Source organism: Bombina bombina, chromosome 6, assembly GCF_027579735.1.
Source record: "Bombina bombina isolate aBomBom1 chromosome 6, aBomBom1.pri, whole genome shotgun sequence".
Taxonomy (NCBI): Eukaryota; Metazoa; Chordata; class Amphibia; order Anura; family Bombinatoridae; genus Bombina; species Bombina bombina.
The window spans coordinates 862,681,856-862,707,836 of NC_069504.1; the positions used below are offsets into that span (position 1 = coordinate 862,681,856).

General features: G+C 41.7%; 1 protein-coding gene across 1 annotated transcript in view; it reads right to left on the reverse strand.

The window, feature by feature from the left end:
* Positions 1 to 25,981, reverse strand: part of EFNB3 (ephrin B3) — a 167,988-nt gene that overhangs the window by 6,470 nt on the left and 135,537 nt on the right. Inside the window, exon 3 of the mRNA XM_053718312.1 lies at positions 3,224 to 3,316. Coding sequence (XP_053574287.1) covers positions 3,224 to 3,316 — 93 coding nt within the window. The remainder of the gene's footprint in view (positions 1 to 3,223; positions 3,317 to 25,981) is intronic.

The window sequence follows — 25,981 nt, forward strand, 5'->3', positions numbered from 1 at the left end:
AAAGCAGGAATGTAAGCTTTGTAGCCAAGGTTCTGAACCAAAAATGGTCCGGCTCCTAAGCTTACATTCCTGCTTTTCAAATAATATACCAAGAAAGCAAAGAAAAATTGAAAATATGAATAAATTAGAATGTTGCTTAAAATTGCTGCTCTGTCTGAATCATGAAAGAAAAAAAATGGGTTTCATATCCTTACCTGTGTATCCTTCCACTTGCAGTACCTGTGTATCCTTCCACTTGCAGTACCTGTGTATCCTTCCATTTGCAGTACCTGTGTATCCTTCCATTTGCAGTACCTGTGTATCCTTCCACTTGCAGTAACTGTGTATCCTTCCACTTGCAGTACCTGTGTATCCTTCCACTTGCAGTACCTGTGTATCCTTCCATTTGCAGTACCTGTGTATCCTTCCACTTGCAGTATCTGTGTATCCTTCCACTTGCAGTACCTGTGTATCGTTTCACTTGCAGTACCTGTGTATCGTTCCACTTGCAGTACCTGTGTATCCTTCCACTTGCAGTATCTGTGTATCCTTCCATTTGCAGTACCTGTGTATCCTTCCATTTGCAGTACCTGTGTATCCTTCCACTTGCAGTATATGTGTATCCTTCCACTTGCAGTATCTGTGTATCCTTCCATTTGCAGTATCTGTGTATCCTTCCACTTGCAGTACCTGTGTATCCTTCCACTTGCAGTACCTGTTTATCCTTCCACTTGCAGTACCTGTGTATCCTTCCACTTGCAGTACCTGTGTATCCTTCCATTTGCTGTACCTGTGTATCCTTCCACTTGCAGAATCTGTGTATCCTTCCATTTGCAGTAACTGTGTATCCTTCCACTTGCAGTACCTGTTTATCCTTCCATTTGCAGTACCTGTGTATCCTTCCACTTGCAGTAACTGTGTATCCTTCCATTTGCAGTATCTGTGTATCCTTCCACTTGCAGTACCTGTGTATCCTTCCACTTGCAGTACCGTGTATCCTTCCATTTGCAGTACCTGTGTATCCTTCCACTTGCAGTATCTGTGTATCCTTCCACTTGCAGTATCTGTGTATCCTTCCATTTGCAGTACCTGTGTATCCTTCTACTTGCAGTACCTGTGTATCCTTCCATTTGCAGTACCTGTGTATCCTTCCATTTGCAGTACCTGTGTATCCTTCCACTTGCAGTACCTGTGTATCCTTCCACTTGCAGTACCTGTGTATCCTTCCATTTGCAGTACCTGAGTATCCTTCCATTTGCAGTACCTGTGTATCCTTCCACTTGCAGTAACTGTGTATCCTTCCACTTGCAGTACCTGTGTATCCCTCCACTTGCAGTACCTGTGTATCCCTCCACTTGCAGTACCTGTGTATCCTTCCACTTGTAGTACCTGTGTATCCTGCTACCTGTGATCAGTCAGCAGGACAGCTGGGAAGTTCCAGCTTGCTATTAGAGCACCTGGAGGCGCTCTCTTTTTGTGAGTATTCTGTACACTATGTCATACCGCTTTGATAGAGACAGTGCTAGGCCATTTTAGCGCCCTTGTTTCCTTTTTTATTTTTGTAATATACATGTATTAGCAAAATGCTTCTAGTAAATACTACAGCTGTTTCAAGAGTGTACTTAAGTATGCTCCATGCACCAGCCTTTCCAAACGCATCATTGCCAACATGATACAAACCCCACTGGCTCTCTGAACAGCTGCAGTATTTAAAAAGCTGGTACACTGAGAATATCTAGCTATGCTTTAGAGAAAAATGCTAATACAGCTAAAACAATATTAACTATTACTAGAAAGATTTTTGCCAAATATGTATGTTGTAAATATGTTTCTAATCCCGAGATGTAATTCATCTATGTGCATTTTAATTTTGTGCCTATAACTTTATTTATTTTACAGGAAATGTAATTAAGGTTTCTACTGTTAAGAGGTTAAACTCATAGAGATACAAATACCCAAACCCAGAATTCTACAATCCAGAAATTTTCTGAAACCCAGACTTTTTCATTAGTTTTTTTTTTTTTTTTAAATAAAATTAATAAAAATTATATTTTTTTTTGCCAGCAAGTCCCAATCTTCTTTGCTGCGTCTTTGGTTTGGTTTTTGTGTTCTAAAATTTTTTTTTGTGTTCAAATATTGCCTAAATGACATTGGTTCCATCCCTTCCCCAAACAGTCCAATTTTACAGATGCAAATACAAATATTCCGTATTCCAAACTATTCTGATATCCAAACCCTTTCTGGTCCCAAGCAGTTTGGTTAAAGGGGTTTTATACCTGGTGCTCGAAACAAGCATTAATTTAATAATAAAGAAATACTTTATAAAACACGTATTGTGGCCCTAAGAGGAGGTAAGAGTCAAAAAGAGGAAGAGAGCGAGATAAAAAGAGAAAAACGTGTTGTTTGTGTATCATTGTTTGTGTAACATTGAATACATGATACTTTAATCAGTATAAATATATTAACAATAAAAGGGAAAACCATTTAAAATCCTTCTTTGTCCGTAGCCTTTAAAAACACTGTGTATATATTTCATTTATTGGCAGTGCTATATTGTTCTCCTGTGTACACTATATTATGTATACAGCACACTCATGATGCCCTCTGGTGGCAGACGACAGGTACTGTATGAAAGGAAGAAACCACAAAACCACTGGCGGTTAACCCTTGTACTGGAATTCAAAACTGGGTCACCACACTATTTTAAAATGGTTCCTTGGGTAGTAGTGGGTATATCATACAAACCCCAGGTGGTTTGCCTAAGAGAAACATTTCCCTCATGGATACATTTACGTTAACCTGCTATAAGTTAAGGAAAAAGAAATTCCTCTGATACAGCAAAGAGACAAAAAAGGTGTCTAAACAGCATTTATTCCAGAATATATTATATTTACAGAGCAATGAGTCTCTGAGATAAGATGCAAATTACATGATGGGTCACTGAGCTTATATTCCAATTAAATCCAGGGTCACAGATCTTCTACTCCAATTAAATAATGGGTCATTGATCTAATTTAAGCTACACAATTTCAATGACTGTCAAAAAGGGTTAAGAACCATTGCCCTAAATGCTTATTCCTGGGCTGCATTGTGTTTTTTGTTTTTATCAAACCTTCATATCCCTCACACCAGTTTTTTTTCTCTCCCTCTTCCTTTCTACTTCCTCGATTAGGCTGGGCTGGCATCTTTGTACGATATATATATATATAAACATTACACTTTAAGCTCTGACTGTGGAACTTACTTTGACCAACTTTTAAGGTGACCTTCATCCCTTTTGTTTCGCAAACGCCTCCTTTAAGGTTCTCCAATCCTTCCAGGGTCCCATCTGAGGTGGCTGCAAACAAATGTAATTGTCAATATGGAGTTGTCGTACAACTGTGTGTTTATTGTCAGTGTTGCATCAATATATTTCTTGATCACTGCATAGATACTAATGATTGCTATTTTCTGCAACATTTTAGTTATCAGTTTATAGATACTAATCATTATTAGGCTAAGAAAAGAGTGCAGTATCAATATATAGATACAGAGCATAGATACACAAAGACTCATGATCATTATCACAGGATAGATACTAAAAAGCACACTGGAGCTGCAGACCATCATTAATGGGCGTACTGTGGTTAACGACCTTACTCGTTAACGAGCTGTGACAGCCATCTTGGCTCTTGTTTTATTAAATCATGTTCCCCACTGTCCCTTGTCACGGAAGACAGAATTTTCAGCCAATCAGAAGATCAGATAAGGGGGAGAGAGAGAGACAGAGAGGTGTATAATGACATGCCTATAGGGGACAGCGAGGGGAGGGGGAGACTGAGATAGTGAGAAAAAAAGAGAGTGAAAGTAAGAGATAGGAAATAAGAGAAAAATCCCTGAAACTCACAAATGGGAATAAAGACAATCAGACAAAGGGGGAGTAAGACAATAATAAAAGATAGATTTGGAGTAATAACATCAAGAAAAATAATTAGACTGAAAAAATAGCCTTAAACGCGTAAAGAGAGAAGACGAGAGGACAAAAAAAGGAAAACACGGCAGCAAGATAGACAAAACCATTTCTATTATCAGAGATGGAGATCGTCCTCTCCTAAGCAGTCTCATCCCACTTAAGTTAATAATCAAATCTCACTAGAGTCTGCAAAGAAAATACATTTTATGCATCACTGCTTTAAAAATATATACAGTAATAATAGATGTTAGGAGAGCATTCATGTGTATGTGCATATCTGTATGCCTCTCTATCAGAGCTGTGTATATGTACATATATGTATGCCTGTCTATCAGAGCTGTGTGTATGTACATATCTGTATGCCTCTCTAGCAGAGCTGTGTGTATGTACATATCTGTATGCCTGTCTATCAGAGCTGTGTGTATGTACATATCTGTATGCCTCTCTAGTAGATCTGTGTGTATGTACATATCTGTATGCCTCTCTAGCAGAGCTGTGTGTATGTACATATCTGTATGCCTCTCTAGCAGAGCTGTGTGTATGTACATATCTGTATGCCTGTCTATCAGAGCTGTGTGTATGTACATATCTGTATGCCTCTCTAGTAGATCTGTGTGTATGTACATATCTGTATGCCTCTCTAGCAGAGCTGTGTGTATGTACATATCTGTATGCCTCTCTAGCAGAGCTGTGTGTATGTACATATCTGTATGTCTCTCTAGCAGAGCTGTGTGTATGTACATATCTGTATGCCTGTCTAGCAGAGCTGTGTGTATGTACATATATGTATGCCTCTCTAGCAGAGCTGTGTGTATGTACATATCTGTATGCCTGTCTAGCAGAGCTGTGTGTATGTACATATATGTATGCCTCTCTAGCAGAACTGTGTATGTACATATATGTATGCCTGTCTAGCAGAGCTGTGTGTATGTACATATCTGTATGCCTCTCTAGCAGAGCTGTGTGTATGTACATATCTGTATGTCTCTCTAGCAGAGCTGTGTGTATGTACATATCTGTATGCCTGTCTAGCAGAGCTGTGTGTATGTACATATATGTATGCCTCTCTAGCAGAGCTGTGTGTATGTACATATCTGTATGCCTGTCTAGCAGAGCTGTGTGTATGTACATATATGTATGCCTCTCTAGCAGAACTGTGTATGTACATATATGTATGCCTGTCTAGCAGAGCTGTGTGTATGTACATATCTGTATGCCTCTCTAGCAGAGCTGTGTGTATGTACATATCTGTATGCCTGTCTAGCAGAGCTGTGTGTATGTACATATATGTATGCCTGTCTAGCAGAGCTGTGTGTATGTACATATCTGTATGCCTGTCTAGCAGAGCTGTGTGTATGTACATTTCTGTATGCCTGTCTAGCAGAGCTGTGTGTATGTACATATCTGTATGCCTCTCTAGCAGAACTGTGTATGTACATATCTGTATGCCTCTCTATCAGAGCTGTGTGTATGTACATATCTGTATGCCTCTCTAGCAGAGCTGTGTGTATGTATATATCTGTATGCCTGTCTTGCAGAGCTGTGTGTATGTACATATCTGTATGCCTCTCTAGCAACGCTGTGTGTATGTACATATCTGTATGCTTCTCTAGCAGAGCTGTGTGTATGTACATATCTGTATGCCTCTCTAGCAGAGCTGTGTGTATGTACATATCTGTATGCCTCTCTAGCAGAGCTGTGTGTATGTACATATCTGTATGCCTCTCTAGCAGAGCTGTGTGTATGTACATATCTGTATGCCTCTCTAGCAGAACTGTGTATGTACATATCTGTATGTCTCTCTAGCAGAGCTGTGTGTATGTGCATATCTGTATGTCTCTCTAGCAGAGCTGTGTATGTACATATCTAGCAGAGCTGTGTATGTACATATCTGTATGTCTCTCTAGCAGAGCTGTGTGTATGTACATATCTGTATGTTTGTCTAGCAGAGCTGTGTGTATGTACATATCTGTATGCCTGTCTAGCAGAGCTGTGTGTATGTACATATCTGTATGCCTCTCTAGCAGAGCTGTGTGTATGTACATATCTGTATGCCTCTCTAGCAGAGCTGTGTGTATGTACATATCTGTATGCCTCTCTAGCAGAGCTGTGTGTATGTACATATCTGTATGTCTCTCTAGCAGAACTGTGTGTATGTACATATCTGTATGCCTCTCTAGCAGAACTGTGTATGTACATATCTGTATGCCTGTCTAGCAGAGCTGTGTGTATGTACATATCTGTATGCCTGTCTAGCAGAGCTGTGTGTATGTACATATCTGTATGCCTCTCTAGCAGAACTGTGTGTATGTACATATCTGTATGTCTCTCTAGCAGAGCTGTGTGTATGTACATATCTGTATGCCTCTCTAGCAGAACTGTGTATGTACATATCTGTATGCCTGTCTAGCAGAGCTGTGTGTATGTACATATCTGTATGCCTGTCTAGCAGAGCTGTGTGTGTGTACATATCTGTATGCCTCTCTAGCAGAACTGTGTGAATGTACATATCTGTATGCCTCTCTAGCAGAGCTGTGTGTATGTACATATCTGTATGCCTCTCTAGCAGAGCTGTGTGTATGTACATATCTGTATGCCTCTCTAGCAGAGCTGTGTGTATGTACATATCTATATGACTCTCTAGCAGAGCTGTGTGTATGTACATATCTGTATGCCTCTCTAGCAGAGCTGTGTATGTACATATCTAGCAGAGCTGTGTGTATGTACATATATGTATGCCTCTCTAGCAGAGCTGTGTGTATGTACATATCTGTATGCCTCTCTAGCAGAGCTGTGTGTATGTACATATCTGTATGCCTCTCTAGCAGAGCTGTGTGTATGTACATATCTGTATGCCTGTCTAGCAGAGCTGTGTGTATGTACATATCTGTATGCCTCTCTAGCAGAGCTGTGTATGTACATATCTGTATGCCTCTCTAGCAGAACTGTGTATGAACATATCTGTATGCCTCTCTAGCAGACCTGTGTGTATGTACATATCTGTATGCCTGTCTAGCAGAGCTGTGTGTATGTACATATCTATATGCCTGTCTAGCAGAGCTGTGTGTATGTACATATCTGTATGCCTGTCTAGCAGCGCTGTGTATGTACATATCTGTATGCCTCTCTAGCAGAGCTGTGTGTATGTACATATATGTATGCCTCTCTAGCAGAGCTGTGTGTATGTACATATCTGTATGCCTCTCTAGAAGAGCTGTGTGTATGTACATATCTGTATGCCTCTTTAGCAGAGCTGTGTGTATGTACATATCTGTATGCCTCTCTAGCAGAGCTGTGTGTATGTACATATCTGTATGCCTCTCTAGCAGAGCTGTGTGTATGTACATATCTGTATGCCTGTCTAGCAGAGCTGTGTGAATGTACATATCTGTACGCCTCTCTAGCAGAACTGTGTATGTACATATATGTATGCCTGTCTAGCAGAGCTGTGTGTATGTACATATCTGTATGCCTCTCTAGCAGAGCTGTGTGTATGTACATATCTGTATGCCTGTCTAGCAGAGCTGTGTGTATGTACATATCTGTATGCCTCTCTAGCAGAACTGTGTATGTACATATCTGTATGCCTCTCTATCAGAGCTGTGTGTATGTACATATCTGTATGCCTCTCTAGCAGAGCTGTGTGTATGTATATATCTGTATGCCTGTCTTGCAGAGCTGTGTGTATGTACATATCTGTATGCCTCTCTAGCAACGCTGTGTGTATGTACATATCTGTATGCTTCTCTAGCAGAGCTGTGTGTATGTACATATCTGTATGCCTCTCTAGCAGAGCTGTGTGTATGTACATATCTGTATGCCTCTCTAGCAGAACTGTGTATGTACATATCTGTATGTCTCTCTAGCAGAGCTGTGTGTATGTGCATATCTGTATGTCTCTCTAGCAGAGCTGTGTATGTACATATCTAGCAGAGCTGTGTATGTACATATCTGTATGCCTCTCTAGCAGAGCTGTGTGTATGTACATATCTGTATGTCTCTCTAGCAGAGCTGTGTGTATGTACATATCTGTATGTTTGTCTAGCAGAGCTGTGTGTATGTACATATCTGTATGCCTGTCTAGCAGAGCTGTGTGTATGTACATATCTGTATGCCTCTCTAGCAGAGCTGTGCGTATGTACATATCTGTATGCCTCTCTAGCAGAGCTGTGTGTATGTACATATCTGTATGCCTCTCTAGCAGAGCTGTGTGTATGTACATATCTGTATGTCTCTCTAGCAGAGCTGTGTGTATGTACATATCTGTATGCCTCTCTAGCAGAACTGTGTATGTACATATCTGTATGCCTGTCTAGCAGAGCTGTGTGTATGTACATATCTGTATGCCTGTCTAGCAGAGCTGTGTGTATGTATATATCTGTATGCCTCTCTAGCAGAACTGTGTGTATGTACATATCTGTATGTCTCTCTAGCAGAGCTGTGTGTATGTACATATCTGTATGCCTCTCTAGCAGAACTGTGTATGTACATATCTGTATGCATGTCTAGCAGAGCTGTGTGTATGTACATATCTGTATGCCTGTCTAGCAGAGCTGTGTGTATGTACATATCTGTATGCCTCTCTAGCAGAACTGTGTGTATGTACATATCTGTATGCCTGTCTAGCAGAGCTGTGTATGTACATATCTGTACGCCTCTCTAGTAGATCTGTGTGTATGTACATATCTGTATGCCTCTCTAGCAGAACTGTGTATGTACATATCTGTATGCCTGTCTAGCAGAGCTGTGTGTATGTACATATCTATATGCCTCTCTAGCAGAGCTGTGTGTATGTACATATCTATATGCCTCTCTAGCAGAGCTGTGTGTATGTACATATCTGTATGTCTCTCTAGCAGAGCTGTGTATATGTACATATCTATATGCCTCTCTAGCAGAGCTGTGTGTATGTACATATCTGAATGCCTCTCTAGCAGAGCTGTGTGTATGTACATATCTATATGCCTCTCTAGCAGAGCTGTGTGTATGTACATATCTGTATGCCTCTCTAGCAGAACTGTGTATGTACATATCTGTATGCCTCTCTAGCAGAGCTGTGTGTATGTACATATATGTATGCCTCTCTAGCAGAGCTGTGTGTATGTAATTATCTGTATGCCTGTCTAGCAGCGCTGTGTATGTACATATCTGTATGCCTCTCTAGCAACGCTGTGTGTATGTACATATCTGTATGCCTCTCTAGCAGAGCTGTGTATGTACATATATGTATGCCTCTCTAGCAAAGCTGTGTGTATGTACATATCTGTATGCCTCTCTAGCAGAACTGTGTGTATGTACATATCTGTATGCCTCTCTAGCAGAGCTGTGTGTATGTACATATCTATATGCCTCTCTAGCAGAACTGTGTGTATGTACATATCTATATGCCTGTCTAGCAGAGCTGTGTGTATGTACATATCTGTAGGCCTCTCTAGCAGAGCTGTGTGTATGTACACATATGTATGCCTCTCTAGCAGAGCTGTGTGTATGTACATATCTGTAGGCCTCTCTAGCAGAGCTGTGTGTATGTACATATCTGTATGCCTCTCTAGCAGAGCTGTGTGTATGTACATATCTATATGCCTGTCTAGCAGAGCTGTGTGTATGTACATATATGTATGCCTCTCTAGCAGAGCTGTGTGTATGTACATATCTGTATGCCTCTCTAGCAGAGCTGTGTGTATGTACATATCTGTATGCCTGTCTAGCAGAGCTGTGTGTATGTACATATCTGTATACCTGTCTAGCAGAGCTGTGTGTATGTACATATCTGTATGCCTTTCTTGCAGAGCTGTGTGTATCTACATATATGTATGTTCCTCTTGCAGAGCTGTGTGTATGTACATATATGTATGATCCTCTTGCAGAGCTGTGTGTATCTACATATATGTATGTTCCTCTTGCAGAGCTGTGTGTATCTACATATATGTATATTCCTCTTGCAGAGCTGTGTGTATCTACATATATGTATGTTCCTCTTGCAGAGCTGTGTGTATCTACATATATGTATGTTCCTCTTGCAGAGCTGTGTGTATGTACATATATGTATGTTCCTCTTGCAGAGCTGTGTGTATCTACATATATGTATGTTCCTCTTGCAGAGCTGTGTGTATCTACATATCTGTATGCCTCTCTAGCAGAGCTGTGTATGTACATATCTGTATGTTTGTCTAGCAGAGCTGTGTGTATGTACATATCTGTATGCCTCTCTAGCAGAGCTGTGTGTATGTACATATCTGTATGCCTCTCTAGCAGAGCTGTGTGTATGTACATATATGTATGCCTCTCTAGCAGATCTGTGTGTATGTACTTATCTGTATGCCTGTCTAGCAGCGCTGTGTATGTACATATCTGTATGCCTCTCTAGCAACGCTGTGTGTATGTACATATATGTATGCCTCTCTAGCAGAGCTGTGTATGTACATATATGTATGCCTCTCTAGCAAAGCTGTGTGTATGTACATATCTGTATGCCTCTCTAGCAGAACTGTGTGTATGTACATATCTATATGCCTCTCTAGCAGAGCTGTGTGTATGTACATATCTATATGCCTGTCTAGCAGAGCTGTGTGTATGTACATATCTGTAGGCCTCTCTAGCAGAGCTGTGTGTATGTACATATCTGTATGCCTCTCTAGCAGAGCTGTGTGTATGTACATATCTATATGCCTGTCTAGCAGAGCTGTGTGTATGTACATATCTGTATGCCTCTCTAGCAGAGCTGTGTGTATGTACATATCTGTATGCCTCTCTAGCAGAGCTGTGTGTATGTACATATCTGTAGGCCTCTCTAGCAGAGCTGTGTGTATGTACATATCTGTATGCCTCTCTAGCAGAGCTGTGTGTATGTACATATCTATATGCCTCTCTAGCAGAGCTGTGTGTATGTACATATCTGTATGCCTGTCTAGCAGAGCTGTGTGTATGTACATATCTGTATGCCTTTCTTGCAGAGCTGTGTGTATCTACATATTTGTATGTTCCTCTTGCAGAGCTGTGTGTATCTACATATATGTATGTTCCTCTTACAGAGCTGTGTGTATCTACATATATGTATGTTCCTCTTGCAGAGCTGTGTGTATGTACATATATGTATGTTCCTCTTGCAGAGCTGTGTGTATCTACATATATGTATGTTCCTCTTGCAGAGCTGTGTGTATCTACATATATGTATGTTCCTCTTGCAGAGCTGTGTGTATGTACATATATGTATGTTCCTCTTGCAGAGCTGTGTGTATCTACATATATGTATGTTCCTCTTGCAGAGCTGTGTGTATCTACATATATGTATGTTCCTCTTGCAGAGCTGTGTGTATGTACATATATGTATGTTCGTCTTGCAGAGCTGTGTGTATGTACATATATGTATGCCTCTCTAGCAGAGCTGTGTGTATGTACATATCTGTATGCCTTTCTTGCAGAGCTGTGTGTATTTACATATCTGTATGCCTCTCTAGCAGAGCTGTGTGTATGTACATATCTGCATGCCTCTCTAGCAGAGCTGTGTGTATGTACATATCTGTATGCCTCTCTAGCAGAGCTGTGTGTATGTACATATCTGTATGCCTGTCTAGCAGAGCTGTGTATGTACATATCTGTATGCCTCTCTAGCAGAGCTGTGTGTATGTACATATATGTATGCCTCTCTAGCAGAGCTGTGTGTATGTACATATATGTATGCCTCTCTAGCAGAGCTGTGTGTATGTACATATATGTATGCCTCTCTAGCAGAGCTGTGTGTATGTACATATCTATATGCCTGTCTAGCAGAGCTGTGTATGTACATATCTGTATGCCTCTCTAGTAGAGCTGTGTGTATGTACATATCTGTATGTCTCTCTAGCAGAGCTGTGTATGTACATATCTAGCAGAGCTGTGTATGTACATATCTGTATGCGTCTCTAGCAGAGCTGTGTGTATGTACATATCTGTATGCCTCTCTAGCAGAGCTGTGTGTATGTACATATCTGTATGCCTCTCTAGCAGAGCTGTGTGTATGTACATATCTGTATGCCTCTCTAGCAGAGCTGTGTGTATGTACATATCTGTATGCCTCTCTAGCAGAGCTGTGTGTATGTACATATCTGTATGCCTCTCTAGCAGAGCTGTGTATGTACATATCTGTATGCCTCTCTAGCAGAGCTGTGTGTATGTACATATCTGTATGCCTCTCTAGCAGAGCTGTGTGTATGTACATATCTGTATGCCTCTCTAGCAGAGCTGTGTGTATGTACATATCTGTATGCCTGTCTAGCAGAGCTGTGTGTATGTATATATCTGTATGCCTGTCTAGCAGAGCTGTGTATGTACATATCTGTATGCCTGTCTAGCAGAGCTGTGTATGTACATATCTGTATGCCTCTCTAGCAGACCTGTGTATGTACATATCTGTATGCCTCTCTAGTAGAGCTGTGTGTATGTACATATCTGAATGTCTCTCTAGCAGAGCTGTGTGTATGTACATATCTGTATGCCTCTCTAGCAGAGCTGTGTGTATGTACATATCTGTATGCCTGTCTAGCAGAGCTGTGTGTATGTACATATCTGTATGTCTCTCTAGCAGAGCTGTGTGTATGTACATATCTGTATGCCTGTCTAGCAGAGCTGTGTATGTACATATCTGTATGCCTCTCTAGCAGAGCTGTGTGTATGTTCATATCTGTATGCCTCTCTAGCAGAGCTGTGTGTATGTACATATCTGTATGCCTCTCTAGCAGAGCTGTGTGTATGTACATATCTGTATGCCTCTCTAGCAGAACTGTGTGTATGTACATATCTGTATGCCTTTCTTGCAGAACTGTGTGTATGTACATATCTGTATGCCTCTCTAGCAGAGCTGTGTGTATGTACATATTTTTATGCCTCTCTAGCAGAGCTGTGTGTATGTACATATCTGTATGTCTCTCTAGCAGAGCTGTGTATGTACATATCTGTATGCCTCTCTAGCAGAACTGTGTGTATGTACATATCTGTATGCCTCTCTAGTAGAGCTGTGTGTATGTACATATCTGTATGCCTGTCTAGCAGAGCTGTGTGTATGTACATATCTGTATGCCTCTCTAGCAGAGCTGTGTGTATGTACATATCTGTATGCCTCTCTAGCAGAGCTGTGTGTATGTACATATCTGTATGCCTCTCTAGCAGAGCTGTGTGTATGTACATATCTGTATGCCTGTCTAGCAGCGCTGTGTATGTACATATCTGTAGGCCTCTCTAGCAGAGCTGTGTGTATGTATATATATGTATGTCTCTCTAGCAGAGCTGTGTGTATGTACATATCTGTATGCCTGTCTAGCAGAGCTGTGTATGTACATATCTGTATGCCTGTCTAGCAGAGCTGTGTATGTACATATCTGTATGTCTCTCTAGCAGAGCTGTGTATGTACATATCTGTATGCCTCTCTAGCAGAGCTGTGTGTATGTACATATCTGTATGCCTCTCTAGCAGAGCTGTGTGTATGTACATATCTATATGTCTCTATAGCAGAGCTGTGTGTATGTACATATCTGTATGCCTCTCTAGCAGAGCTGTGTATATGTACATATCTATATGCCTCTCTAGCAGAGCTGTGTGTATGTACATATCTATATGCCTCTCTAGCAGAGCTGTGTGTATGTACATATCTGTATGCCTCTCTAGCAGAGCTGTGTGTATGTACATATCTGTATGCCTCTCTAGCAGAGCTGTGTGTATGTACATATCTGTATGCCTCTCTAGCAGAGCTGTGTGTATGTACATATCTGTATGCCTCTCTAGCAGAGCTGTGTATGTACATATCTGTATGCCTCTCTAGCAGAGCTGTGTGTATGTACATATCTGTATGCCTCTCTAGCAGAGCTGTGTGTATGTACATATCTGTATGCCTCTCTAGCAGAGCTGTGTGTATGTACATATCTGTATGCCTGTCTAGCAGAGCTGTGTGTATGTATATATCTGTATGCCTGTCTAGCAGAGCTGTGTATGTACATATCTGTATGCCTGTCTAGCAGAGCTGTGTATGTACATATCTGTATGCCTCTCTAGCAGACCTGTGTATGTACATATCTGTATGCCTCTCTAGTAGAGCTGTGTGTATGTACATATCTGTATGTCTCTCTAGCAGAGCTGTGTGTATGTACATATCTGTATGCCTCTCTAGCAGAGCTGTGTGTATGTACATATCTGTATGCCTGTCTAGCAGAGCTGTGTGTATGTACATATCTGTATGTCTCTCTAGCAGAGCTGTGTGTATGTACATATCTGTATGCCTGTCTAGCGGAGCTGTGTATGTACATATCTGTATGCCTCTCTAGCAGAGCTGTGTGTATGTTCATATCTGTATGCCTCTCTAGCAGAGCTGTGTGTATGTACATATCTGTATGCCTCTCTAGTGAAGCTGTGTGTATGTACATATCTGTATGCCTCTCTAGCAGAACTGTGTGTATGTACATATCTGTATGCCTTTCTTGCAGAACTGTGTGTATGTACATATCTGTATGCCTCTCTAGCAGAGCTGTGTGTATGTACATATTTTTATGCCTCTCTAGCAGAGCTGTGTGTATGTACATATCTGTATGCCTCTCTAGCAGAGCTGTGTATGTACATATCTGTATGCATCTCTAGCAGAGCTGTGGGTATGTACATATCTGTATGCCTCTCTAGCAGAGCTGTATGTATGTACATATCTGTATGCCTCTCTAGCAGAGCTGTGTGTATGTACATATTTGTATACCTGTCTAGCAGAGCTGTGTATGTACATATCTGTATGTCTCTCTAGCAGAGCTGTGTGTATGTACATATCTGTATGCCTCTCTAGCAGAGCTGTGTATGTACATATCTGTATGCCTCTCTAGCAGAGCTGTGTGTATGTACATATCTGTATGTCTCTCTAGCAGAGCTGTGTATGTACATATCTGTATGCCTCTCTAGCAGAACTGTGTGTATGTACATATCTGTATGCCTCTCTAGTAGAGCTGTGTGTATGTACATATCTGTATGCCTGTCTAGCAGAGCTGTGTGTATGTACATATCTGTATGCCTCTCTAGCAGAGCTGTGTGTATGTACATATCTGTATGCCTCTCTAGCAGAGCTGTGTGTATGTACATATCTGTATGCCTCTCTAGCAGAGCTGTGTGTATGTACATATCTGTATGCCTGTCTAGCAGCGCTGTGTATGTACATATCTGTAGGCCTCTCTAGCAGAGCTGTGTGTATGTATATATATGTATGTCTCTCTAGCAGAGCTGTGTGTATGTACATATCTGTATGCCTGTCTAGCAGAGCTGTGTATGTACATATCTGTATGCCTGTCTAGCAGAGCTGTGTATGTACATATCTGTATGTCTCTCTAGCAGAGCTGTGTATGTACATATCTGTATGCCTCTCTAGCAGAGCTGTGTGTATGTACATATCTGTATGCCTCTCTAGCAGAGCTGTGTGTATGTACATATCTATATGTCTCTATAGCAGAGCTGTGTGTATGTACATATCTGTATGCCTCTCTAGCAGAGCTGTGTATATGTACATATCTATATGCCTCTCTAGCAGAGCTGTGTGTATGTACATATCTATATGCCTCTCTAGCAGAGCTGTGTGTATGTACATATCTATATGCCTGTCTAGCAGAGCTGTGTGTATGTATATATTTGTATGCCTGTCTAGCAGAGCTGTGTGTATGTACATATCTGTATGCCTCTCTAGCAGAACTGTGTGTATGTACATATCTGTATGTCTGTCTAGCAGAGCTGTGTGTATGTACATATCTGTATGCCTGTCTAGCAGAGCTGTGTGTATGTACATATCTGTATGCCTCTCTAGCAGAGCTGTGTGTATGTACATATCTGTATGCCTCTCTAGCAGAGCTGTGTGTATGTACATATCTATATGCCTCTCTAGCAGAGCTGTGTGTATGTACATATCTATATGCCTCTCTAGCAGAGCTGTGTGTATGTACATATCTGTATGCCTCTCTAGCAGAGCTGTGTGTATGTACATATCTGTATGCCTCTCTAGCAGAGCTGTGTGTATGTACATATCTATATGCCTCTCTAGCAGAGCTGTGTGTATGTACATATCTATATGCCTCTCTAGCAGAGCTGTGTGTATGTACATATCTATATGCCTCTCTAGCAGAGCTGTGTGTATGTACATATCTGTATGCCTCTCTAGCAGAGCTGTGTATGTACATATCTAGCAGAGCTGTGTGTATGTACATATCTGTATGCCTCTCTAGCAGAGCTGTGTGTATGTACATATCTGTATGCCTCTCTAGCAGAGCTGTGTGTATGTACATATCTGTATGCCTCTCTAGCAGAGCTGTGTGTATGTACATATCTGTATGCCTGTCTAGCAGAGCTGTGTGTATGTACATATCTGTATGCCTCTCTAGCAGAGCTGTGTATGTACATATCTGTATGCCTCTCTAGCAGAACTGTGTATGAACATATCTGTATGCCTCTCTAGCAGAGCTGTGTGTATGTACATATCTGTATGCCTGTCTAGCAGAGCTGTGTGTATGTACATATCTGTATGCCTCTCTGGCAGAGCTGTGTGTATGTACATATCTATATGCCTGTCTAGCAGAGCTGTGTGTATGTACATATCTGTATGCCTGTCTAGCAGCGCTGTGTATGTACATATCTGTATGCCTCTCTAGCATAGCTGTGTGTATGTACATATATGTATGCCTCTCTAGCAGAGCTGTGTGTATGTACATATCTGTATGCCTCTCTAGCAGAGCTGTGTGTATGTACATATCTGTATGCCTCTCTAGCAGAGCTGTGTGTATGTACATATCTGTATGCCTCTCTAGCAGAGCTGTGTGTATGTACATATCTGTATGCCTGTCTAGCAGCGCTGTGTATGTACATATCTGTAGGCCTCTCTAGCAGAGCTGTGTGTATGTACATATCTGTATGCCTGTCTAGCAGAGCTGTGTATGTACATATCTGTATGCCTCTCTAGCAGAGCTGTGTATGTACATATCTGTATGTCTCTCTAGCAGAGCTGTGTATGTACATATCTGTATGCCTCTCTAGTAGATCTGTGTGTATGTACATATCTGTATGCCTCTCTAGCAGAGCTGTGTGTATGTACATATCTGTATGCCTCTCTAGCAGAGCTGTGTGTATATACATATCTATATGCCTCTCTAGCAGAGCTGTGTGTATGTACATATCTGTATGCCTCTCTAGCAGAGCTGTGTATATGTACATATCTATATGCCTCTCTAGCAGAGCTGTGTGTATGTACATATCTATATGCCTCTCTAGCAGAGCTGTGTGTATGCACATATCTGTATGTCTCTCTAGCAGAGCTGTGTATATGTACATATCTATATGCCTCTCTAGCAGAGCTGTGTGTATGTACATATCTGAATGCCTCTCTAGCAGAGCTGTGTGTATGTACATATCTATATGCCTCTCTAGCAGAGCTGTGTGTATGTACATATCTGTATGCCTCTCTAGCAGAACTGTGTATGTACATATCTGTATGCCTCTCTAGCAGAGCTGTGTGTATGTACATATATGTATGCCTCTCTAGCAGAGCTGTGTGTATGTAATTATCTGTATGCCTGTCTAGCAGCGCTGTGTATGTACATATCTGTATGCCTCTCTAGCAACGCTGTGTGTATGTACATATCTGTATGCCTCTCTAGCAGAGCTGTGTATGTACATATATGTATGCCTCTCTAGCAAAGCTGTGTGTATGTACATATCTGTATGCCTCTCTAGCAGAACTGTGTGTATGTACATATCTGTATGCCTCTCTAGCAGAGCTGTGTGTATGTACATATCTATATGCCTCTCTAGCAGAACTGTGTGTATGTACATATCTATATGCCTGTCTAGCAGAGCTGTGTGTATGTACATATCTGTAGGCCTCTCTAGCAGAGCTGTGTGTATGTACACATATGTATGCCTCTCTAGCAGAGCTGTGTGTATGTACATATCTGTAGGCCTCTCTAGCAGAGCTGTGTGTATGTACATATCTGTATGCCTCTCTAGCAGAGCTGTGTGTATGTACATATCTATATGCCTGTCTAGCAGAGCTGTGTGTATGTACATATATGTATGCCTCTCTAGCAGAGCTGTGTGTATGTACATATCTGTATGCCTCTCTAGCAGAGCTGTGTGTATGTACATATCTGTATGCCTGTCTAGCAGAGCTGTGTGTATGTACATATCTGTATACCTGTCTAGCAGAGCTGTGTGTATGTACATATCTGTATGCCTTTCTTGCAGAGCTGTGTGTATCTACATATATGTATGTTCCTCTTGCAGAGCTGTGTGTATGTACATATATGTATGATCCTCTTGCAGAGCTGTGTGTATCTACATATATGTATGTTCCTCTTGCAGAGCTGTGTGTATCTACATATATGTATATTCCTCTTGCAGAGCTGTGTGTATCTACATATATGTATGTTCCTCTTGCAGAGCTGTGTGTATCTACATATATGTATGTTCCTCTTGCAGAGCTGTGTGTATGTACATATATGTATGTTCCTCTTGCAGAGCTGTGTGTATCTACATATATGTATGTTCCTCTTGCAGAGCTGTGTGTATCTACATATATGTATGTTCCTCTTGCAGAGCTGTGTGTATCTACATATATGTATGTTCCTCTTGCAGAGCTGTGTGTATCTACATATCTGTATGCCTCTCTAGCAGAGCTGTGTATGTACATATCTGTATGTTTGTCTAGCAGAGCTGTGTGTATGTACATATCTGTATGCCTCTCTAGCAGAGCTGTGTGTATGTACATATCCGTATGCCTCTCTAGCAGAGCTGTGTGTATGTACATATATGTATGCCTCTCTAGCAGATCTGTGTGTATGTACTTATCTGTATGCCTGTCTAGCAGCGCTGTGTATGTACATATCTGTATGCCTCTCTAGCAACGCTGTGTGTATGTACATATATGTATGCCTCTCTAGCAGAGCTGTGTATGTACATATATGTATGCCTCTCTAGCAAAGCTGTGTGTATGTACATATCTGTATGCCTCTCTAGCAGAACTGTGTGTATGTACATATCTATATGCCTCTCTAGCAGAGCTGTGTGTATGTACATATCTATATGCCTGTCTAGCAGAGCTGTGTGTATGTACATATCTGTAGGCCTCTCTAGCAGAGCTGTGTGTATGTACATATCTGTATGCCTCTCTAGCAGAGCTGTGTGTATGTACATATCTATATGCCTGTCTAGCAGAGCTGTGTGTATGCACATATCTGTATGCCTCTCTAGCAGAGCTGTGTGTATGTACATATCTGTATGCCTCTCTAGCAGAGCTGTGTGTATGTACATATCTGTAGGCCTCTCTAGCAGAGCTGTGTGTATGTACATATCTGTATGCCTCTCTAGCAGAGCTGTGTGTATGTACATATCTATATGCCTCTCTAGCAGAGCTGTGTGTATGTACATATCTGTATGCCTGTCTAGCAGAGCTGTGTGTATGTACATATCTGTATGCCTTTCTTGCAGAGCTGTGTGTATCTACATATTTGTATGTTCCTCTTGCAGAGCTGTGTGTATCTACATATATGTATGTTCCTCTTACAGAGCTGTGTGTATCTACATATATGTATGTTCCTCTTGCAGAGCTGTGTGTATGTACATATATGTATGTTCCTCTTGCAGAGCTGTGTGTATCTACATATATGTATGTTCCTCTTGCAGAGCTGTGTGTATCTACATATATGTATGTTCCTCTTGCAGAGCTGTGTGTATGTACATATATGTATGTTCCTCTTGCAGAGCTGTGTGTATCTACATATATGTATGTTCCTCTTGCAGAGCTGTGTGTATCTACATATATGTATGTTCCTCTTGCAGAGCTGTGTGTATGTACATATATGTATGTTCGTCTTGCAGAGCTGTGTGTATGTACATATATGTATGCCTCTCTAGCAGAGCTGTGTGTATGTACATATCTGTATGCCTTTCTTGCAGAGCTGTGTGTATTTACATATCTGTATGCCTCTCTAGCAGAGCTGTGTGTATGTACATATCTGTATGCCTCTCTAGCAGAGCTGTGTGTATGTACATATCTGTATGCCTCTCTAGCAGAGCTGTGTGTATGTACATATCTGTATGCCTGTCTAGCAGAGCTGTGTATGTACATATCTGTATGCCTCTCTAGCAGAGCTGTGTGTATGTACATATATGTATGCCTCTCTAGCAGAGCTGTGTGTATGTACATATATGTATGCCTCTCTAGCAGAGCTGTGTGTATGTACATATATGTATGCCTCTCTAGCAGAGCTGTGTGTATGTACATATCTATATGCCTGTCTAGCAGAGCTGTGTATGTACATATCTGTATGCCTCTCTAGTAGAGCTGTGTGTATGTACATATCTGTATGTCTCTCTAGCAGAGCTGTGTATGTACATATCTAGCAGAGCTGTGTATGTACATATCTGTATGCGTCTCTAGCAGAGCTGTGTGTATGTACATATCTGTATGCCTCTCTAGCAGAGCTGTGTGTATGTACATATCTGTATGCCTCTCTAGCAGAGCTGTGTGTATGTACATATCTGTATGCCTCTCTAGCAGAGCTGTGTGTATGTACATATCTGTATGCCTCTCTAGCAGAGCTGTGTGTATGTACATATCTGTATGCCTCTCTAGCAGAGCTGTGTATGTACATATCTGTATGCCTCTCTAGCAGGGCTGTGTGTATGTACATATCTGTATGCCTCTCTAGCAGAGCTGTGTGTATGTACATATCTGTATGCCTCTCTAGCAGAGCTGTGTGTATGTACATATCTGTATGCCTGTCTAGCAGAGCTGTGTGTATGTATATATCTGTATGCCTGTCTAGCAGAGCTGTGTATGTACATATCTGTATGCCTGTCTAGCAGAGCTGTGTATGTACATATCTGTATGCCTCTCTAGCAGACCTGTGTATGTACATATCTGTATGCCTCTCTAGTAGAGCTGTGTGTATGTACATATCTGAATGTCTCTCTAGCAGAGCTGTGTGTATGTACATATCTGTATGCCTCTCTAGCAGAGCTGTGTGTATGTACATATCTGTATGCCTGTCTAGCAGAGCTGTGTGTATGTACATATCTGTATGTCTCTCTAGCAGAGCTGTGTGTATGTACATATCTGTATGCCTGTCTAGCAGAGCTGTGTATGTACATATCTGTATGCCTCTCTAGCAGAGCTGTGTGTATGTTCATATCTGTATGCCTCTCTAGTAGAGCTGTGTGTATGTACATATCTGTATGCCTCTCTAGCAGAGCTGTGTGTATGTACATATCTGTATGCCTCTCTAGCAGAACTGTGTGTATGTACATATCTGTATGCCTTTCTTGCAGAACTGTGTGTATGTACATATCTGTATGCCTCTCTAGCAGAGCTGTGTGTATGTACATATTTTTATGCCTCTCTAGCAGAGCTGTGTGTATGTACATATCTGTATGTCTCTCTAGCAGAGCTGTGTATGTACATATCTGTATGCCTCTCTAGCAGAACTGTGTGTATGTACATATCTGTATGCCTCTCTAGTAGAGCTGTGTGTATGTACATATCTGTATGCCTGTCTAGCAGAGCTGTGTGTATGTACATATCTGTATGCCTCTCTAGCAGAGCTGTGTGTATGTACATATCTGTATGCCTCTCTAGCAGAGCTGTGTGTATGTACATATCTGTATGCCTCTCTAGCAGAGCTGTGTGTATGTACATATCTGTATGCCTGTCTAGCAGCGCTGTGTATGTACATATCTGTAGGCCTCTCTAGCAGAGCTGTGTGTATGTATATATATGTATGTCTCTCTAGCAGAGCTGTGTGTATGTACATATCTGTATGCCTGTCTAGCAGAGCTGTGTATGTACATATCTGTATGCCTGTCTAGCAGAGCTGTGTATGTACATATCTGTATGTCTCTCTAGCAGAGCTGTGTATGTACATATCTGTATGCCTCTCTAGCAGAGCTGTGTGTATGTACATATCTGTATGCCTCTCTAGCAGAGCTGTGTGTATGTACATATCTATATGTCTCTATAGCAGAGCTGTGTGTATGTACATATCTGTATGCCTCTCTAGCAGAGCTGTGTATATGTACATATCTATATGCCTCTCTAGCAGAGCTGTGTGTATGTACATATCTATATGCCTCTCTAGCAGAGCTGTGTGTATGTACATATCTGTATGCCTCTCTAGCAGAGCTGTGTGTATGTACATATCTGTATGCCTCTCTAGCAGAGCTGTGTGTATGTACATATCTGTATGCCTCTCTAGCAGAGCTGTGTGTATGTACATATCTGTATGCCTCTCTAGCAGAGCTGTGTATGTACATATCTGTATGCCTCTCTAGCAGAGCTGTGTGTATGTACATATCTGTATGCCTCTCTAGCAGAGCTGTGTGTATGTACATATCTGTATGCCTCTCTAGCAGAGCTGTGTGTATGTACATATCTGTATGCCTGTCTAGCAGAGCTGTGTGTATGTATATATCTGTATGCCTGTCTAGCAGAGCTGTGTATGTACATATCTGTATGCCTGTCTAGCAGAGCTGTGTATGTACATATCTGTATGCCTCTCTAGCAGACCTGTGTATGTACATATCTGTATGCCTCTCTAGTAGAGCTGTGTGTATGTACATATCTGTATGTCTCTCTAGCAGAGCTGTGTGTATGTACATATCTGTATGCCTCTCTAGCAGAGCTGTGTGTATGTACATATCTGTATGCCTGTCTAGCAGAGCTGTGTGTATGTACATATCTGTATGTCTCTCTAGCAGAGCTGTGTGTATGTACATATCTGTATGCCTGTCTAGCAGAGCTGTGTATGTACATATCTGTATGCCTCTCTAGCAGAGCTGTGTGTATGTTCATATCTGTATGCCTCTCTAGCAGAGCTGTGTGTATGTACATATCTGTATGCCTCTCTAGTGAAGCTGTGTGTATGTACATATCTGTATGCCTCTCTAGCAGAACTGTGTGTATGTACATATCTGTATGCCTTTCTTGCAGAACTGTGTGTATGTACATATCTGTATGCCTCTCTAGCAGAGCTGTGTGTATGTACATATTTTTATGCCTCTCTAGCAGAGCTGTGTGTATGTACATATCTGTATGCCTCTCTAGCAGAGCTGTGTATGTACATATCTGTATGCATCTCTAGCAGAGCTGTGGGTATGTACATATCTGTATGCCTCTCTAGCAGAGCTGTATGTATGTACATATCTGTATGCCTCTCTAGCAGAGCTGTGTGTATGTACATATTTGTATACCTGTCTAGCAGAGCTGTGTATGTACATATCTGTATGTCTCTCTAGCAGAGCTGTGTGTATGTACATATCTGTATGCCTCTCTAGCAGAGCTGTGTATGTACATATCTGTATGCCTCTCTAGCAGAGCTGTGTGTATGTACATATCTGTATGTCTCTCTAGCAGAGCTGTGTATGTACATATCTGTATGCCTCTCTAGCAGAACTGTGTGTATGTACATATCTGTATGCCTCTCTAGTAGAGCTGTGTGTATGTACATATCTGTATGCCTGTCTAGCAGAGCTGTGTGTATGTACATATCTGTATGCCTCTCTAGCAGAGCTGTGTGTATGTACATATCTGTATGCCTCTCTAGCAGAGCTGTGTGTATGTACATATCTGTATGCCTCTCTAGCAGAGCTGTGTGTATGTACATATCTGTATGCCTGTCTAGCAGCGCTGTGTATGTACATATCTGTAGGCCTCTCTAGCAGAGCTGTGTGTATGTATATATAACAGAATTTATGCTTACCTGATAAATTACTTTCTCCAACGGTGTGTCCGGTCCACGGCGTCATCCTTACTTGTGGGATATTCTCTTCCCCAACAGGAAATGGCAAAGAGCCCAGCAAAGCTGGTCACATGATCCCTCCTAGGCTCCGCCTTCCCCAGTCATTCGACCGACGTAAAAGAGGAATATGCATAGGAGAAATCATATGATACCGTGGTGACTGTAGTTAGAGAAAATAATTCATCAGACCTGATTAAAAAACCAGGGCGGGCCGTGGACCGGACACACCGTTGGAGAAAGTAATTTATCAGGTAAGCATAAATTCTGTTTTCTCCAACATAGGTGTGTCCGGTCCACGGCGTCATCCTTACTTGTGGGAACCAATACCAAAGCTTTAGGACACGGATGATGGGAGGGAGCAAATCAGGTCACCTAGATGGAAGGCACCACGGCTTGCAAAACCTTTCTCCCAAAAATAGCCTCCGAAGAAGCAAAAGTATCAAATTTGTAAAATTTGGTAAAAGTGTGCAGTGAAGACCAAGTCGCAGCCTTACATATCTGATCAACAGAAGCCTCGTTCTTGAAGGCCCATGTGGAAGCCACAGCCCTAGTGGAGTGAGCTGTGATTCTTTCAGGAGGCTGCCGTCCGGCAGTCTCATAAGCCAATCGGATGATGCTTTTAAGCCAAAAAGAGAGAGAGGTAGCAGTTGCTTTTTGACCTCTCCTTTTACCAGAATAAACAACAAACAAAGAAGATGTTTGTCTGAAATCCTTTGTAGCCTCTAAATAGAATTTTAGAGCATGAACTACATCCAAATTGTGCAACAAACGTTCCTTCTTTGAAACTGGATTCGGACACAAAGAAGGCACAACTATCTCCTGGTTAATATTTTTGTTAGAAACAACTTTCGGAAGAAAACCAGGTTTAGTACGCAAAACCACCTTATCTGCATGGAACACCAGATAAGGAAGAGAACACTGCAGAGCAGATAACTCTGAAACTCTTCTTGCAGAAGAAATTGCAACCAAAAACAAAACTTTCCAAGATAATAACTTGATATCTACGGAATGTAAGGGTTCAAACGGAACCCCCTGAAGAACTGAAAGAACTAAATTGAGACTCCAAGGAGGAGTCAAAGGTTTGTAAACAGGCTTGATTCTAACCAGAGCCTGAACAAAAGCTTGAACATCTGGCACAGCCGCCAGCTTTTTGTGAAGTAAAACAGATAAAGCAGAAATCTGTCCCTTCAAAGAACTTGCAGATAATCCTTTCTCCAAACCCTCTTGTAGAAAGGATAGAATCTTAGGAATTTTGATCTTGTTCCATGGGAATCCTTTAGATTCGCACCAACAGATATATTTTTTCCATATCTTATGGTAGATTTTTCTAGTTACAGGCTTTATCAATGACAGAATCTGAGAACCCACGCTTTGATAAAATCAAGCGTTCAATCTCCAAGCAGTCAGTTGGAGTGAGGCCAGATTCGGATGTTCGAACGGACCTTGAACAAGAAGGTCCTGTCTCAAAGGTAGCCTCCATGGTGGAGCCGATGACATATTCACCAGGTCTGCATACCAAGTCCTGCGTGGCCACGCAGGAGCTATCAAGATCACCGATACCCTCTCCTGTTTGATCCTGGCTACAAGCCTGGGAATGAGAGGAAATGGTGGGAACGCATAAGCTAGGTTGAAGGTCCAAGGCGCTACTAGTGCATCCACTAGAGTCGCCTTGGGATCCCTGGATCTGGACCCGTAGCAAGGAACCTTGAAGTTCTGACGAGACGCCATCAGATCCATGTCTGGAATGCCCCATAATTGAGTTATATGGGCAAAGATTTCCGGATGGAGTTCCCACTCCCCCGGATGAAAAGTCTGACGACTCAGAAAATCCGCTTCCCAATTTTCCACTCCTGGGATGTGGATTGCAGACAAGTGGCAGGAGTGATTCTCCGCCCATTGAATTATTTTGGTCACTTCTTCCATCGCAAGGGAACTCCTTGTTCCCCCCTGATGGTTGATATATGCAACAGTCGTCATGTTGTCTGATTGAAACCTTATGAATTTGGCCTTTGCTAGCTGAGGCCAAGCCTTGAGAGCATTGAATATCGCTCTCAGTTCCAGAATGTTTATCGGGAGAAGAGATTCTTCCCGAGACCAAAGACCCTGAGCTTTCAGGGGTTCCCAGACCGCGCCCCAGCCCACCAGACTGGCGTCGGTCGTGACAATGACCCACTCTGGTCTGCGGAAGCTCATCCCTTGTGACAGGTTATCCAGGGTCAGCCACCAACGGAGTGAATCTCTGGTCCTCTGATCTACTTGTATCGTCGGAGACAAGTC